The sequence below is a fragment of the Fusarium redolens genome, assembly GCF_020744475.1.
Source record: "Fusarium redolens strain MPI-CAGE-AT-0023 chromosome Unknown BKA55scaffold_22, whole genome shotgun sequence".
NCBI classification, from domain to species: domain Eukaryota; kingdom Fungi; phylum Ascomycota; class Sordariomycetes; order Hypocreales; family Nectriaceae; genus Fusarium; species Fusarium redolens.
Window position 1 is genome coordinate 293,382 of NW_025763685.1, and position 17,520 is coordinate 310,901.

At 49.2% G+C, this 17,520-nt stretch overlaps 6 protein-coding genes and 1 non-coding gene across 7 annotated transcripts; 6 read left to right on the forward strand and 1 right to left on the reverse strand.

Moving 5' to 3' along the window:
• Positions 1–51: 51 nt before the first annotated feature.
• On the forward strand, positions 52–2,640 carry BKA55DRAFT_598721 (uncharacterized protein; the record flags this gene model as incomplete). Its single annotated transcript, XM_046196278.1, has 3 exons — positions 52–178; positions 228–2,043; positions 2,091–2,640. 3 exons carry the CDS (start codon positions 52–54, stop codon positions 2,638–2,640), a joined length of 2,493 nt encoding a protein of 830 aa, XP_046043136.1.
• A 315-nt stretch (positions 2,641–2,955) lies between these two features.
• Positions 2,956–3,029, forward strand: BKA55DRAFT_t288. Its single transcript has one exon. It is a non-coding gene; the product is annotated as a tRNA-Val (tRNA).
• Positions 3,030–3,624: 595 nt separating this feature from the next.
• BKA55DRAFT_598722 (uncharacterized protein) lies at positions 3,625–5,577 on the forward strand (the record flags this gene model as incomplete). Its single annotated transcript, XM_046196279.1, has 6 exons — positions 3,625–3,695; positions 3,731–3,947; positions 3,997–4,362; positions 4,406–4,826; positions 4,870–5,204; positions 5,251–5,577. 6 exons carry the CDS (start codon positions 3,625–3,627, stop codon positions 5,575–5,577), a joined length of 1,737 nt encoding a protein of 578 aa, XP_046043137.1.
• A 776-nt stretch (positions 5,578–6,353) lies between these two features.
• On the forward strand, positions 6,354–7,757 carry BKA55DRAFT_525512 (cytochrome P450; the record flags this gene model as incomplete). The annotated part of the gene is made up of 2 exons (XM_046188763.1): positions 6,354–6,790; positions 6,833–7,757. The coding sequence occupies 2 exons, from the start codon at positions 6,354–6,356 to the stop codon at positions 7,755–7,757; spliced, it is 1,362 nt and encodes a 453-aa protein (XP_046043138.1).
• Positions 7,758–8,059: 302 nt separating this feature from the next.
• On the reverse strand, positions 8,060–8,395 carry BKA55DRAFT_545202 (uncharacterized protein; the record flags this gene model as incomplete). The annotated part of the gene is made up of 1 exon (XM_046190792.1): positions 8,060–8,395. One exon carries the CDS (start codon positions 8,393–8,395, stop codon positions 8,060–8,062), a length of 336 nt encoding a protein of 111 aa, XP_046043139.1.
• Positions 8,396–9,855: 1,460 nt separating this feature from the next.
• BKA55DRAFT_696437 (ABC-2 type transporter-domain-containing protein) lies at positions 9,856–14,609 on the forward strand (the record flags this gene model as incomplete). The annotated part of the gene is made up of 2 exons (XM_046200261.1): positions 9,856–12,757; positions 12,805–14,609. 2 exons carry the CDS (start codon positions 9,856–9,858, stop codon positions 14,607–14,609), a joined length of 4,707 nt encoding a protein of 1,568 aa, XP_046043140.1.
• A 761-nt stretch (positions 14,610–15,370) lies between these two features.
• Positions 15,371–17,078, forward strand: BKA55DRAFT_525972 (major facilitator superfamily domain-containing protein; the record flags this gene model as incomplete). Its single annotated transcript, XM_046188794.1, has 5 exons — positions 15,371–15,603; positions 15,649–15,655; positions 15,705–16,154; positions 16,197–16,778; positions 16,827–17,078. The coding sequence occupies 5 exons, from the start codon at positions 15,371–15,373 to the stop codon at positions 17,076–17,078; spliced, it is 1,524 nt and encodes a 507-aa protein (XP_046043141.1).
• Between the last annotated feature and the right edge of the window lie 442 nt (positions 17,079–17,520).

A 17,520-nucleotide genomic window follows, 5' to 3' on the forward strand; every position in this document is an offset into this window, starting at 1 on the left:
TATCCAAAAGACCCCTCTTGACTACATCATCATTACAGTGTTTTGCCGACCATGAAGAGAACACAATATGCCTGCGATCAGTGCAGGAAGTCAAAGAGGGGGTGCGACGCTCCGCCTTTGGAGATTCCTGGAAATATGGACCCTCTCCGTGATGGAAAGATGATCGTAGGAGAGAAGCGTAAGTCCCGCCTCCGCAGTCCCCAACGGAACTGACAGAGATGGTATAGCACCCCTAGCTCAATCATCACCGTGTTCGTACTGCACTAAGACTCATAAAAAATGTACTATGAACTGGGCGTGGACGCAGATTCAGATTTCTTATGCTCTTGCTGCGGCTGCGCGTGGAGAACCTGGTATTGAATGCATTGTCCCCTCGAGACGGGATTCAACTTCTACACGACGAGAATCGACATCGACTGAGAATACGCGCGGTACACCGAATTCTATTATTCCGGATGATAACAATAGCTTTGATGCGCAATCTTTTGTTTCGCAGTCCCTCCCTCCCGTTCCGGTCTTTTCAGAAATCGCCACCAGTCTAGACGCCCCCTCATTTCTCGACAATTCACTCGACGCGCTACCATTTGAATTTGTGCCTGAGCAGACCGAGCCGCTTGACTCTAATTTTTACGGCATTCAGTTCAAGGACCTCACTGCGCCTGAAGAACCGTTGAGTGAACCTTGGGAGTTCTTCAAAGATTCGACTGTTCCGCCTGAACTTCAATTCGACGCTGCATCCATGTCGCAATTTCCCATCGTTAGTCCTACGGAACCTGCACAATCTCTCATCGCTGTCAGTCCGAATAACGAAAGGGACTGGAGAAGAACGAAACGACGTCGCGTGTCAACTGCATGGAGCGATACGCAGAGCAGTTCTTTGTCATCGTTCACTATGGATCAATCGATGATGACAAAGTCCAACAACCAGATGATCTCAACGAGTCTTTTACAGATTTATCACGATGTCCTGGAGCATAATTTATCGTGCTGGTTGAACGAAGTTACATGTCCATTCGGCCAGCAGCAGAAGAACTTGACTAAAGCAGGAAGTCTTGCAGAATGGGGATCGTCATGGACGAATCGAGTTCTCCGACGAACCATGAATCTCGACCGCGTGGCTCAATCAACGCAATTGATCCACATGACGCGCCAACAGGACTCAGCGACTGCGAAAGCTCTTCATCTCTCTATCATGGCGTTCGCGACGCAATGGGCTCAAGGGTCACGACGGCATAGGGAACGATATCCCTCACTAGATGATATCGCAGAAGAGAACCCATTGAATGAGTACATGGATGACTTTAAGGAAGAATTCGATCGTCATCTCCAACGAAATATCTGGGATCAAGCTCGACGCGCTCTAGATGACGTCGCAGACGTAGAATCATACCGCGTCGTCTGCGCCGAGATGATCTTCGGTCTCACCCAAAAACCTCTTGATCCCGAAGACACAGAGCACAGCGACGTAGATACATCGGGTTGTTTCGAAGACGTATACGACATGCAATCCGTCGCCGACGAAATCGCCAGTATCATCGAAAACGACGGTCCCCCAATCTTCATGGAACGCGCCGCCCGAAAAATGCACACCTTGAAATACCGCTACGACGCCGAGCGAAAAGGTCTCACCAAGGGCCGCAAGCGCGCCAATCTCGTGTCATCAATGAGCAGTGAAGACGCCGGTACCGTGAGTTTATTATACTGGTTGACAGTCATGTTTGATACGGTTAGTTCGACGATGAGTGAACGACCGCTTGTTGTTGTGGATGCGAATAGTCAGCATGATGATGCGCGCGGTGATACGGATTGGAATGTTCCGCTTTTTATTCAGGATAGTCTTGAGAAGCCGAGACAGAATTTTCATTGGCCTTGTTCGTATGAAGAGGCTGCTGAGGCTGTTACGAGATCAGCGCCGGTTAAAGTCTTGATGTTTCGGCATGTAGCGTATTTGCAGAATCTGCTGAGGCAGGGAGAGACGGGGGAGAAGGTTGAGGAGTTTATTGAACGGTCTGCGAGGGTTTATCGATACTGGAACACGACATAGTAAGTCTGCACTACCTCTGAATCACTGCTTGTACTAATTTGTTCAGTGGCACGTTCTTTAGAGAACTTCTTCAGAACTACAACTCCATACCAGGTCGTATCCAAAGCTGGTTCATCTGCATCTGCGCCCACTGGAATCTCGGCGTTCTTCTCCTCGCCGATCTAATCCACCACATCGACGAAAACGCCCTCGGTCTGCCCTCCCCCAGCCAATCCCGCAACAACTGCAAATGGGTGATGCGGATCCGCGAGCGCAGCGCCAAAGAATTATCCGACCTAGCGCGCGTGACCGCCCCAGACAACACGGCCTCTATCGTGCCAACGTTATCAGAATTTCACCACGCTATTAATCAGTGCATGATTTTAACAGAACCGTGGACGGTTATTTTGATAAGGGCGTTTTCGAAGGCGGCGAATTATTGGATGGGCGAGGTTAATGAGCTTTTGCAGGTTGATAGGGCGGGGGAGGAGTTGGAGGAGAGGTTGGGGAGGGGGGAGGAGTGTATTAGGATTTTGTGGATTTTGGGGAAGAAGAGTGATATTGCGAGGAGGTGCGCTGAGACGTTGAGTAGGGCGAAGACGAGGTTGCCGGTGTGATTGGGAGTTTTGGGTGAAATTGATGCTATACCAGAATGGTAATGAATTATTAGGATTGATGGAGTAATTGGTGTTGTAGGCAATGTCGGCATACTAGTCAAGGCATAGGTCATGAATAAAATTTGATAGTCTTTCCGCAACGCTCTAGTAACTATAATTATCTATCTCTAATTAATATAGCGACGTGTGAACACTCAATAAGCTTCAACATTGGGAACCTAATGCGGCCAAGGTTTTAGCCAATCCGTGCTCACAGTCTCAGTGACTTGAACGCTAATTGGCAGGCAGTCTTTCAACCAATCAAAGCCAAAGCTCGGTTCCGTGGTCTAGTTGGTTATGGCATCTCGTTAACACCGAGAAGGTCCCCGGTTCGATCCCGGGCGGAACCACGTTTTTTGCCTGTTACTCAGCACGATCTGGTAGCGGCAACTACTTCTTTGTGAAACAGACTACCATTTTATATCTAATTCAATTTTGCGTTGGGCATTGAGGCCATGCTGTTGAGAGTTTATGTGAGTAATGCAATCTTTACTCTTTGGCTGAGGATGGTTCTCAAGATTCATTGGTAGGCGATCTAGTTTGAGTTCATCGCTTATCTCTATCCCGAAACTCTCAGGTCTGTACCTGCATTCATTGTTTCGCAATGACATATATTTAAACAACATGAATAAACAACACTAAACCTACAGATTTCTTCGTTCTTCACTCCCCAGAGTCGATTTATCGCCCAATACCGCTAAACCTAATTCTCCATGGTAAACCCACCAAGATCCCTCACGTGTCTTCCCCAGATCTTCCCCACGCTCCTCAATCCCCTCCCCTCTCATTGGCCCACTCCACATCCAGATCAACAGCTCGGTATCGCATCCGCGGAACTTGAACAGGCAAACCTCGGTCCAAACGTAGCTTAAATAGTTCAAATAACCATACCAATCTCATCAGCAACAGCCCCCATTATCCAATCTCACTTTAAATATTCCAAAAATGTCGTTTTATCCTCCTTCTTGGGTCCCTAACCTGCCTGGTACTGCTAGCGCCCCGCTTTTCAAGGAGGAGTGCTAATGGGAATAGATATACCTGATTCAATCAGTGTAGCAGACTTTATTAATACTGAAAATGCAGGAAGAAGGAGCTTTGATAGGTCGAAGAGGCCGTATACGTGCGGAGTAACGGGAAAGTCTCGTACGGCTGCTGAGGTTGCACAGCGCGTTGACTTCCTTGCACGCGGGTTAGCGAAAACTGTCGGGTTTGATCCGAATGATGGAACGGCTTGGGATAGAGTCGTAGCCATTTACGCTCTCAATACGGTAAATACACTAATCCTACGGGATTTCGCAGATCTAACAGCTTGGACAGATTGACTACATCCCCGTTACACATGCCATCCACCGCGTAGACGGCATCGTCACGCCTGCTAGTTCAGCGCACTCTGCTTCTGAACTTGAGCATCAACTTCGATCATCTGGTGCCAAAGCATTATTTACATGCGCTCCTCTTCTCAGCACTGCTCTCAAAGCAGCTTCTGCCGTTGGAATTCCAGAGAAGCATATTTTTCTGCTCCCTTTACCTGATGCTCCATCTGAGAAATCCTTCAAAACGATTGAAGATCTCGTCTCAGAGGGTCAAAATCTCCCGCCGTTAAGTTTACAAGCTTGGACACGAGGACAGGGAAAACGACAGGTTGCGTATTTGTGCTACTCAAGCGGTACATCAGGTCTTCCCGTACGTGTCATCCTCTGTTATATATTCTTTCTAACAAGCATAGAAAGCCGTTATGATCTCTCACTACAACGTCATAGCATGCACCCTCATGATCCATACCTTCGAGTCCATAACCCGCGCCCAAGACAACATCGACACCCAAGTAGCCCTTGGTCTCTTACCCTTCAGCCATATCTACGGCCTCGTTGTAATCGCCCATATCGCACAGTACCGCGGCGATGAGATAATCGTCCTGCAGCGCTTTCAACTCGATCAATTGCTCGGCGCTATTGAGAAATTCCGCATTGAGCAACTTAGTGTTGTACCGCCGATCATTGTGCAGATCTTGAGTAATCAGGATAAATGCCAGAAATACGATCTCAACTCTGTGAGATTAGTATTCTCAGGTGCTGCGCCATTAGGAGGCGAGACGATTCAGAAACTACTAGAGTTGTATCCCAAATGGAGAATCAGTCAAGGCTACGGTATGTCTCCCTCCCATATTTCAGTTATAAACTAACAGAGCAGGTTTAACGGAGGCTTCACCGTCGGTGTTTCACACAAGCGAAGCAGATCCCCTCCTCGGCTCATCAGGATCTCTCCTCCCCGGGGCAAAAGTCAAGATCATCGACCAGCACGGCTCTGAAGTCACAGCCTACGAAACACCAGGCGAATTATACGTTCAAGCACCGAATGTCGTGCTAGGATATCTTCATAACGAGAAAGCTAATGCGGAGACGTTTGTATGGCGGGAAGATGGGCGTTGGTTAAGAACAGGCGATGAAGTCCTCGTGCGAAAATCACCACGTGGAAATGATCATTTCTTTATCGTTGATCGGATCAAAGAACTTATAAAAGTCAAGGTAAACCCCTTACCTCACCAAAAACGTACCTCGCTAACTCGGTTAGGGCCATCAAGTTGCACCCGCGGAACTGGAAGCGCATCTTCTTGATCATCCATACGTAGACGACTGCGCAGTTATAGGTATTGTCGACGAGCGCGCGGGCGAAGTACCATTAGCTTTTATCGTTAAGAGTAAAAAGACGAATGGTTTGAAGGAAGATGGTGTTGTAAGGGCTGTTTGTGAGCATGTTGAGAGCCATAAGGCGAGGCATAAATGGTTGAAGGGCGGTGTTAGGGTGTTGGATGTTATTCCCAAGAGTCCGAGTGGGAAGATTCTGAGGAGGGTTTTGAAGGCGCAGATCAAGGCGGAGAAAGCTGTTGCGAAGCTTTGAGTTTCGCGTTAATTGGGTATATAGATCTACTCACTTTTTATTGAGTCTGGACTGTTTGATTTTGTAATAGAGTAACCGTTTGTACTGTCGGCAGTTGATGAACGCTGGTCCTGTTAGTGGATAAGCTTCAGTGCATCTTTGCTGGAACAGGACCAACTTCGCGTTTCTTAGCCACGAAACAGTACAGTACACTGTGAGCCCAGGGCATTGACGATAGCATAGCTCAATTGTCGCATCTTTTGCATTCGCCCGTACGTATCAATCCTTCAGGTTAAGTCCTTACAATGCCAATACAGAAGCAAATACACCATGACTGGTCAATTGCTGATCTGTCCAACGGATCTCCCGGCCTCAGCACTAACGATGCCAGGCCCCAATACAGTCAGCACCATTAGCAATTCAGTTTTCGTCAATTAAATCCGCCTGAATTCCTCCATCTTCTCACATCCCCAGCGACAATGACTTCTCAATCTCTACTACAAAATCTCGTTGATTATCGCAGTGGAAATGTCACATTCTTGAGTACAGCCGTTTTAGCGGTTATAGTGGCTTTCACACTGCTGAACCGCCTACTAACTCCCCGCATTGACCCACGCGAACCGCCCGTCGTGAAACCGTCGATTCCCTGGGTAGGACACATCATCGGGATAATTCGTCACCAAGCAGATTACAGCAGAATAATCCAGTCCGTCTCTCCTCTCCCTCCCTTGATCTCTAACCCAATCGCTAACATCTATAGCAATGAGAACCCTCACGTCCAAATCGCAACGCTCCCCATGCTCAATGGCAAACTCTACGCTGTCTTCGACCCCGCCCTCCTCCAAACCCTCCTCCGCAACAAAACCGCGTCCTTCGAACCCTTTGTCTTTGACTACGCGAAAAAGACATTCGCGCTGAAGCAGGAAACGTTCGCGAAAGTTAAAGTTCCGGGTGTTTACGATGAATTTACAGAGGCGATACATGCGAGCTTTCAGGTTAGGCACCTGCATCAGATGAATGTGCATTTCCTGGATAGCATCTCTGCCAAGTTGAATCACGCGACGATACGCGCTGATTCGATCAACGCGGGGAGAGAAACGCTGGTAAATGGACGGTTACACGTGGAGAATTTATATCTTTGGTGTCGCGATGTTATGAGCCTCGCTACAACGAGATCTCTCTACGGCGACACTGATCCGTTCAATCGCGATCCCTCGCTGATTGAAGACATGTGGTATGCCCCCCAATCCATCGCCACGCATCGCTAACAATCCAGGCTTTTCGAAGAATCAATCCCCTACTTCCTCCTCTCGCTCTTCCCATCGATCACAATGCCAAAAGCCTACAAAGCGCGCTCCACGCTCCAAAACATCGTGTGCAAATGGTACTCCCAAGACCACGACATCTCGGACCCCAGCGTCTCCGCCCTCGTACGAAACCGCGCCGGATCACTACGAAAGAACGGTCTCTCAGGGTACGAGATTGGGAAGTTTGAGGTTATTCTTCCGAATGTCGCGACGCTTAATGCTGTGCCAACATTTTACTGGCTATTGCTGTATATCCTTGATCGACCGGATCTTCTCGCACGAATACGAGTCGAGGCTGAAGACGCAGCTGTTGTAGAGCGCAATGACGGGAAACGGAGCGTGACATTCAATATAGCGGATTTCGAGACCAAGCTTCCTCTGCTTGTGAGCTGTTATCGCGAGACATTGCGTCTTGCCAACCAAACTGTCAGCATGCGTCGGATCCTCAAAGACACAAGCGTTACAACGCCCGAAGGAATAACATACATACTCAAAAAAGGAACAGACATGCAACTCCCCGCTGGCGTCGCGCACTACGAGGACAGTGTCTGGGGCGCTGATGTCAACGTCTTCAATCCAGAGCGCTTCCTCGCCTCATCCAAGGGAGATGCCGAAGAGGAGCGAAAGCGTAAAGCAGCGTATATACCCTTCGGCGGCGGTCGCCATCTCTGCCCAGGACGAAACTTTGCTTTCGCAGAGATCATCGGGTTCGCGTCTGCTTTACTGCTAGGCTTTGAGATTGAAGCTGTTGGGATGGGGTTTGGCGATGTCAACATGTTGGGGCCGCAACTTGCGGGCGGGACGGTACGGCCTGAGAGGTACGGCGCTGGATTGGGAGCGACGATTAGTAGACGGGAGGGATGGGAGGATGTTGAGTGGAGGTTTGAGTGTTGATGCTTCAATTGATTGCATGTTCAATTCATAATGATAAGCAGAGTAAGGTGTTGGGGAATTAATCATGATGCATTGTTTCTCATCAATCGTGTTCGCTATGCTAGTACAGTGACCCCAATGCGTTGGTACAGACGTAGAAAGCCCTTATTTCTCTTTTGTGGTTTTTTGTCGAAATGCAAATAAATCCCAATTTAATTGGCGATGTCATAAGAGACCCCCAACTCATTCGTCCCATTTTCCCATCACGACTCCTCCAAACAAAACCCCATCGCGACCGCAGGCCCATTTTGGTGATGAAGGCATTACCCGCTCTTAGAAGCATGCCCATTCGTCTCCGTCTTCCCCTCCTGAGCAGTAACCTCCGTCTCAAACATCAGCACAGGCTGGTACAGCTGTCGTCCATGTGGACTGTGGACCCAGATGTCCTGAGGCCATTGTCGCTGCTGGGATTCAATGGTGATAGTTCTCCGATGATCAAAGTCATATTCCGATTGGGGGGCGGGGATGGGGAACGTCTCGACGTGATACCGAGAGTGATCTGCAGATCCTTGCGTAGATCTTGTAGCCGAGGATTGCATGCAGCAGCTCTGACTCTGCTGCTTTACTTTGTTGCCGTTCTCTTCAACCGTTTGACACATGATGGGTAGACTTTTTAATAAAAGTTTGGGGCCGTAGTTGATGAAGAGTAGTGTTATTGGGATGGTTTATCGTTCAGTGAGCCTGGGGGATCTGGGTCTTCATATACCTCTGACCAGCGGGACTATGCATGCGAGACTGCTTTTGCCAAGAGAAGCAAAATGCAGGTCATTCCGCCCAATCACGTTCCCTGGAGGTCTCCGAGATTGATTGTAAGGCTGTTGGGCATCGAATGCCCTTGAGGTTTGTGTAGCACAAGGGCTTTCTATGCATTGGAGGCTTGCATTTGGGCTGGTCTGGGCTGAGGGGGATGAAAATGTGATGGTATGAGCGTGGCACATGTCGCAGCACTTTCCATCCATTTCTTTCACCTAAATTCCAATTTTATGTGATTAATTCCCTTTTTTACATCCTTGGTGATGGTGTTTGAGCATCAAGCTAAGCTTAGCTTCACGATTAACTCGGGTACAAGTTAAACCAGATCAGATAAACCCCGGGGTACACTTCCCGCTTGATCACAATCGGCTCTTCATATCCGAGCGTAAAAAGTGCAGCATTTTAGTGAATTGTCTTTATCGGCGGTTAATTGGCGCCCGCCTTTTGACGCTGAGATTTAAGAGGTCGGGACTGAGACAGGCATTGAAACATGGCTGCAAGAGTCTCGAAATGGCAAGATGAATGCCCGATGATTAACGGAGATGATGATCTGATTTTTACCTGGTCATGTTTCAGCGTCTTGTCATTGTTTTAGTTCAATTTTCCCCTGCTTGAAATGCTTGAATTCCTGGTTATCGGAACGTTTTAGTGCCATCGATCGCGTGTTTTTCTGACGATGGAGCTACTGTAGCTTGGCAGTGGAGATTTGGGGAGATGAGGCTTTGAGTGTGATGAGACCACATTCGTGCCAGTGACGAATTTCACCACGGGTGCAGTTACACAGCATATACAAAATCTTACACGCATGAAAGACATTGAATGCAGTCAATCGCACAGATCGAAGAAATAAATATTTTTAATTATCAATCAGCCCTAACCTCGTCTCTTCAGATTGGGTTGCAATCCGCTTGGGACCGAAACTGCCAAGATAAGATTACGATCTAACAAATACTCCGAAAGGTCAAAGCTAAAAGTGTATTACAAGCTGATTCTAGCTTGCGACGCATGCCCACCATCGGATAGTTAAAAACGCCGTTGCAACGCCATGCGTAACTCGATGTCAAGATTAATCTCTCCGAGAAGCTACAGGGTAAGCTCTTCTTCAATCCATGACGCCCAATCTCCACCCAACGCCACGCCCGGGCCTCGTCGCAATTCCAACATGTCCGAAAGACCGACTAGACGATTCCTTTGATGTCGTCATAGATAAATCACAAGTGGAAAAAATGTCTGTTTATTATGGTCAATGCCCGTAAACCAAGAATAGAGTGTTCATCGTCAATACTGTCAAGAAGTTTGCGTCGAAATGGCTGATGAGAGACCTACGCCTAGGGATGAAGATATCCCGGGCGGTTTTCCTGTTACGCCAAGCGTGAACTCGATTGATCAGATTACCCCAACGGGACATGTCACTGATAGACGCCTCGAGGCCGGCTTTGCGGGCCGTGATACTGCGACAGGCCCTGCGGCTACGACGTACGATAATGTCACCAGCGCCAGTTCAGCCTCGTTTGGCGCGACTGGGGCGTTAGCCTCTGAGCCTCACGCACCTATTCTCGATCGCAACTCTTCATCAAGCACCGTTCTCCCTCGCGGCAAATCCACCGAAGAAAAGCGCGACAGCTCTTCCTCCAACTCCCCCAACGAACCAATCTTTGCCCCGATTAAATCTCACACCGAAACCACCGCGGAACCTCCCCTCGAGAAACGCAAATCTCATCGCACTGAAGATGATCTTTTCCGCGTGCTATCCCGTCGTCGCACCAACGCTTCAACTCCCGCCGAAAAAGATGAAGAGCACCAAGATAATGAAGAACTTGACCGTCTCATGTCTCGCATCTTTGGTCAAAAGCGCCAACAACAGAGTGAAGAGGAGAAAACGCGCCATAGCGGTGTTATCTTCCGTGGCCTCACTGTTCGCGGTGTTGGTCTCGGTTCAAGTCTTCAACCGACCGTTGGAGATTTCTTCCTTGGGCTGCCGAGAAAATTGGGAAAGCTGGTTACTCAAGGACCCAAGGCAGCTATGGCGAAACCACCTGTTAGAGAACTTATTAGTAATTTCGACGGTTGTGTTAGACCCGGTGAATTACTTCTTGTTCTCGGCCGTCCAGGCGCAGGATGCAGTACATTCCTCAAAACATTCTGCAACCAACGCGCCGGCTTCGAATCCGTTGAAGGACAAGTAACATACGGCGGAACCGACGCATCAACAATGGCCAAAGACTTCCGCGGTGAAATCATCTACAACCCCGAAGACGACCTCCACTACGCCACGCTCTCCGTAAAGCGCACCCTCACATTCGCTCTTCAGACCCGCACACCAGGCAAAGAATCCCGTCTCGAAGGCGAAACACGTCAAGACTACGTCCGCGAATTTCTGCGCGTCGTCACAAAACTCTTCTGGATCGAACATACCCTCGGCACAAAAGTCGGCAACGAATTCATCCGCGGTGTTTCGGGCGGTGAGCGCAAACGCGTTTCTATCGCTGAAGCTATGATAACGCGAGCTTCGGTGCAGGGTTGGGATAATTCCAGTAAAGGTCTTGATGCGAGTACGGCGGTTGAGTATGTCAAGTCTATTCGCGCCATGACGAATATGGCTGATACGTCGACTGCTGTTTCGCTATATCAAGCTGGCGAGACGCTTTATGAGCTCGTTGATAAGGTTTTGCTTATTGATGAGGGAAAGTGTCTTTACTACGGACGCGCGGAAGATGCGAAGAAGTATTTTCTCGATCTTGGTTTCGAGTGTCCTGAGCGTTGGACTACAGCTGATTTTCTGACGAGTGTTACGGATGAGCATGAGCGCAGTATCCGCGAAGGTTGGGAGAATCGTATCCCGCGTACGGCGGGGGAGTTTTCTGACGCATACCGCCGCAGCGAAGATTATCAGAAAAATCTCCGCGACATTGACGCTTTCGAGGCTGAACTTGAAACGCTAGCTGAAGAACGACGACGCAATGAGAGTGAGAAGAGTAAGAAGAAGAATTACGAGATTGCGTTCCACAAACAAGTCATGGCCTGCACGCACCGCCAATTCCTCGTCATGTTCGGCGACAAGGCATCCCTCTTTGGAAAATGGGGCGGTTTATTATTCCAAGGCCTCATCGTCGGTTCACTCTTCTACAACCTCCCCGACACAGCCGCCGGAGCATTTCCTCGCGGCGGTGCCCTTTTCTTCCTTCTTCTCTTCAACGCCCTTCTGGCCCTCGCTGAACAAACAGCTGCTTTCGAGTCGAAGCCTATTCTTCTCAAGCATAAATCCTTTTCGTTCTATCGCCCTTCTGCATTCGCTATCGCGCAGACTGTCGTTGATGTCCCGCTTGTTTTTATACAGGTCATCATCTTCAATGTCATCATCTACTTCATGGCCAACCTCGCGAGAACGGCGTCGCAGTTTTTCATCTCGTGTCTTATTCTTTGGCTCGTCACTATGGTGACGTATGCGTTCTTCAGGGCTATTTCAGCTTGGTGCGGGACTTTGGATGTCGCGACGAGGTTTACTGGTGTTGCGATTCAGATTCTCGTTGTGTATACGGGCTATCTCATTCCGCCGGACTCGATGCATCCTTGGTTTGGGTGGCTACGATGGATTAATTGGATTCAGTACGGTTTTGAGTGTCTCATGGCTAATGAGTTCGCTTATCTCACTCTCTCATGCGAGCCGCCATATCTCGTGCCTCAAGGCCCGAATGCACGGCCTCAGAACCAGGGCTGTACTCTCGCGGGTGCATCGCCTGGTTCAACTTCTGTGTCTGGCGCGTCATACATTCAACAATCCTTCACATATACCCGTTCTCATCTCTGGCGCAATTTCGGTTTCCTCTGGGCTTTCTTCATCTTTTTCGTCTTCCTCACTGCTCTTGGTATGGAACTCATGAAGCCCAACGTCGGAGGCGGTGCAATTACTGTCTTTAAGCGAGGACAAGTTCCTAAAAAGGTTGAGGAGTCTATCGCAACCGGTGGTCGAGCCAAGGGCGACAAGCACGATGAAGAGTCTGGTCGCAGTGATCCCGCCGCGAATGGTGACGCTGAACGTACCAAGAGCGATGAACAGATTACCCAAGAAGTCGCAAAGAATGAAACGGTGTTTACGTTCCAGAACATCAATTACACGATTCCCTACGAGAAAGGAGAGAGGAAACTCCTCAACGATGTACAAGGCTACGTTCGGCCTGGTAAATTGACAGCTCTCATGGGCGCCTCTGGTACGTTCAATTCCCTTCAATTGACCCACCATATCTAACAGTCTTAGGCGCCGGTAAAACAACCCTTCTCAACGGTCTCGCCCAACGTCTCAACTTCGGCACCATAACAGGCGATTTTCTCGTCGACGGCCGTCCCCTTCCGAAATCCTTCCAACGCGCAACTGGCTTCGCTGAACAAATGGACATTCACGAACCCACCGCCACAGTGCGCGAAGCCCTCCAATTCTCCGCACTACTTCGTCAACCAAAAGAAGTATCGAAGCAGGAGAAGATGGAGTACTGCGAGACTATTATTGATCTTCTTGAAATGCGCGATATTGCTGGTGCGATCATTGGTACAGTTGGACAGGGCCTTAACGCAGAGCAGAGGAAGCGCTTGACGATTGGTGTTGAACTAGCGTCCAAGCCGGAGTTGCTTATGTTTTTGGATGAACCGACTTCTGGTCTTGACTCGGGCGCTGCGTTCAATATTGTGCGCTTCCTTCGAAAGCTGGCTGATGCAGGACAAGCCGTTCTTTGTACGATCCATCAACCCTCTGCCGTTCTCTTCGAAAACTTCGATGAACTCTTGCTTCTCAAATCAGGTGGGCGCGTGGTTTATCACGGTCCTTTGGGGCATGATTCAGAGAACTTGATCAAGTACTTTGAGTCCAACGGCGGACCGAAATGTCCTCCGCACGCTAATCCAGCGGAGTACATGCTCGATGCAATTGGTGCTGGAAATCCTGACTACGATGGTCAAGACTGGGGCGACGTCTGGGCGGACTCTTCAGAGCGACAGAAGCGCTCGCAGGAGATTGAAGAGATGATTGAACGCCGACGTAACGTCGAACCCTCAAAAAGTCTCAAAGATGATCGCGAGTACGCCATGCCTTTATCAACACAGACATACGCCGTTGTTCGTCGCAGTTTCATTTCATTCTGGCGCTCACCCGATTACATCTTTGGTAACTTTATGCTTCACATCGCAACAGGTCTCTTCAACTGTTTCACCTTCTACAAGATCGGTTTCGCATCCATCGATTACCAAAACAGGCTGTTCTCCATCTTCATGACGCTCACGATTAGTCCGCCTCTTATTCAGCAGCTCCAGCCCGTTTTTCTCAAATCACGGCAGATATTCCAGTGGAGAGAGAATAACGCCAAGATTTACAGCTGGGTCGCTTGGACTACGGCTGTTGTTGTCGTTGAGATTCCGTATCGTATCGTTGCGGGTGGTATTTACTTCAATTGCTGGTGGTGGGGAGTTTTCGGATGGCGTGCCTCGGCTTTTACATCGGGTTTTGCATTCTTGCTTGTTCTGCTGTTTGAGCTTTACTACGTTTCCTTCGGCCAAGCCATCGCTGCCTTTGCACCCAACGAACTCCTCGCATCTCTCCTTGTCCCCATCTTCTTCCTCTTCGTCGTATCCTTCTGCGGCGTCGTCGTTCCGCCACAAGGTCTTCCTACCTTCTGGCGCGAATGGATGTACTGGCTCACTCCCTTCCACTATCTCCTCGAAGGCTTCCTCGGCGCAGCGATTCACGACCAGCCTGTTCGTTGCGAAGAGGGCGAATTTGCGCGCTTTGAACCGCCCAGTGGTCAATCGTGCGATGAGTACGTTGAACCGTTTATTCAGCGCGCTGGCGGCTATGTGCGCACTGGATCAGATGGATACTGTGAGTTTTGCCAGTATGCTACTGGCGATGAGTTTGGAGCGGGATTTAGTGTGTACTATAGGAATATCTGGAGGGATTTTGGTATTTTTTGCGCTTTTATTGCGTTTAATTATGCGGTGGTTTACTTTGCGACTTGGATGCGGTTTAGAGGGAAGAATCCGTTCAAGGGACTTTTGCAGAAGAGGAAGTCTTAGATTGAGGAAGTGGAAAGTAGATACAGATGGTTTGAATGGATCTTGGTTTTAATATGGATTGAGGAGTATTAGATTGCTTAGTTTGCAATGATAGATTGAATTGATTGTGTTGCGCTCTCAATTGCTGCTACGTGTTTGTTGGTGGGGGTTATCGCAATGCCGATAAGATGATAAGGATAAGGATAAAAATAAACATAAGATTAACCAAACAAGAGGGGAATTACAGGGAATAAGCAATACGCGTATACCTTCACCGTTCATCACTTGTTCAATTGGACAACAGACGAATGCCGTCCTCTCGAACAAGCGCATCCAACGGAGTGAGTGATCCCTCATCAAAACTCACCTCATGTCACAACTACCCCCAATATTAAAAAAGTCCCCTCACCGTCTCGACACGCAATCTGCGTATTCACAACTCCGTCCCGGATCAAATTAAAGGGGGCCATCCGGCCGTGCTCTGCACAAACCTGCACAAAACCGGTCCATTTGCATAACTAACGGTACGGAAATCCCATCTTCCGTGTGGGGCCCCGCATAACAGGCCCGGGTGTCGGGTTCTAGAACGGCCCCGAAAAAACCCTCTGATTGGTTATTCTCCCCCATTTCTCGGTTTCGCTTTCGATTCTGTACCTCATTGGTTCGTTGGTTATGCTGCGCTGAGTCGTGGCTAGGTTAAATATCTTTCATTACCCCTTCCATTGAATAGCATAAGCTTAATCTCTGTGAACTCGACGATCATGGCGCAAAGGAAAGCCTCGATGGATATTGAGAGGCCTGGGAGTCAGCGGACGCTCACGCCTTCTGAACCTGGCAGCGCTGCGGTGAGGAAGGATGAAGAGACCGCTACAGGCACGAAAGAAGACATCACTCATCCTCAGGATCCGAATGCAGTTGGTTGGGATGGCCCCGATGATCCAAACAATCCCATGAACTGGCCTGCAAGGAAGAAATGGTCTTGCATCGGCGCACTCTCAGTCATGACCCTCCTAACGTAAGTCCCATCTCACTCTTCCTCATACTCAAGCTAACCCTCCAGACCTCTCGTACGTCCATAACCTTGACCCCCAGTTGCACTACCCTCTAACAATCCAGGGCTCCTCAATGTTCGCCCCCGGCGTCCCAGACATCATGCGCGAATTCGAAACATCCAACCGCAACATCGCCACGTTCGTCGTGTCCGTCTACGTCCTCGGCTTCGCGTTCGGTCCCCTCCTCGCCGCGCCACTTAGCGAAATCTACGGCCGCGCTATCGTCTTCAACGTCGCTAACGTTCTCTTCCTTATAATGACCGTCGCTACAGCGTTGAGTCAAAACATGCCTATGCTGATTGTCTTTCGCTTCTTGATGGGCTTCACGGGTTCGACGCCTGTGACTAATGGTAGTGGAACTATATCGGATATCTTTCCGGTGCAGGAGAGAGGTAAGGCCATGGCTGTTTGGGCCATGGGACCTTTGCTGGGTCCGTGTATTGGGCCATTGGCGGGTGGGTATATGGTTGAGGCTATTGGATGGCGATGGGTATTCTGGTTGATTGCCATTCTTGTAAGTTCCTCTTTGCCCTCGAGTATCTTTGCTAATTGTTAGACTGGCTTCATCGCCGCGCTTTGTTACTTCGCCGCCCCAGAGACCTACGCCCCAACCCTACTCCGGGCAAAAGCCAACAAACTCAAAAAAGAAACCGGCAACCAAGACTTATACTCCATCCTCGACAAAGACGGTCTCACACCCAAACAACGTCTCAGCAACGCCTCCATCCGCCCAATGAGAATGCTCTTCACGCATCTCCCCGTCTTCATCCTCTCGCTCTACGTCGCCATCGTCTACGGCGTGCTGTACCTCATGTTCAGCACCTTCACCTTCGTCTTTGCGCAACAATACGGCTTTGGAACAGGTACAATTGGCCTTGCGTATCTCCCTACCGGTATTGGAATGTTGTTTGGTACAATGACCTTTGGAGTCATGACGGATGTTGTTATTAAGAAGAAGATTGAACAGAATGGTAAGACAGTACCTGAAGATCGGTTGCCGATTTGGATGACGCTGCCTTCAGGGTTACTTATTGTGGGGGCGTTGTTTTGGTATGGTTGGGCGGCGGATCAGAATGTGCATTGGATCGTACCCATGATTGGCGTTGCGCTGTTTTGCTTTGGTCTTATGGGAATTATGGTGAGTCCTCCCCATACTGATGAAGACATGATGAACTAATAAGTATAGATGTGTCTTCAAACTTACCTCGTCGACGCGTACATCACCTACGCAGCATCAGCCGTTGCCGCAATGACAGTCCTCCGATCTCTCGCTGGCGCATTACTTCCTCTCGCTGGATTGTCCATGTACGACGATCTCGGTCTCGGTTGGGGGAACAGTATCCTTGCGTTCTTGGCACTGGCTCTTGTGCCTGTTCCCGTTATATTCTTTCTGTATGGGCCTAAGATTCGAGCCAAGAGCCCGAACAACCTTGGTTAGACGGGAACAGAGTTTGACAATAGTCGATTGGAGGGGATTCGGGATATAGAAACAGTTGTCTGGTAAACAGCTAGTATATAGTTTAGAATTTGTAATTAAGAGGTCTCAATGTCCTCATTCATAGAATATCATTCGCTTAAATTGCTCAAGAACATTCAGCAACGTGATTCTCATACTACAAGGGGTACGAAAATTCATCGTGAGAGAGCGGATGTCTGTTCCAAAAGCGGTAATTCGTCTGCGTCGGCGCCTTTGCTCCTTAAGTGGGCCCAACCAGCGGATCATTCCGTGTACCGTCGCGTCGGGAATAACTTCAATACACTGCATGAACCGTTGCTCATCAAACCTGAGAGAACTCATTCGCACAGACATATTCTTAACGGTCGCTTCCGACCTCCATGTCCCTAATCTCGCATATCCGTACTCAAGACCAGTGGATTCA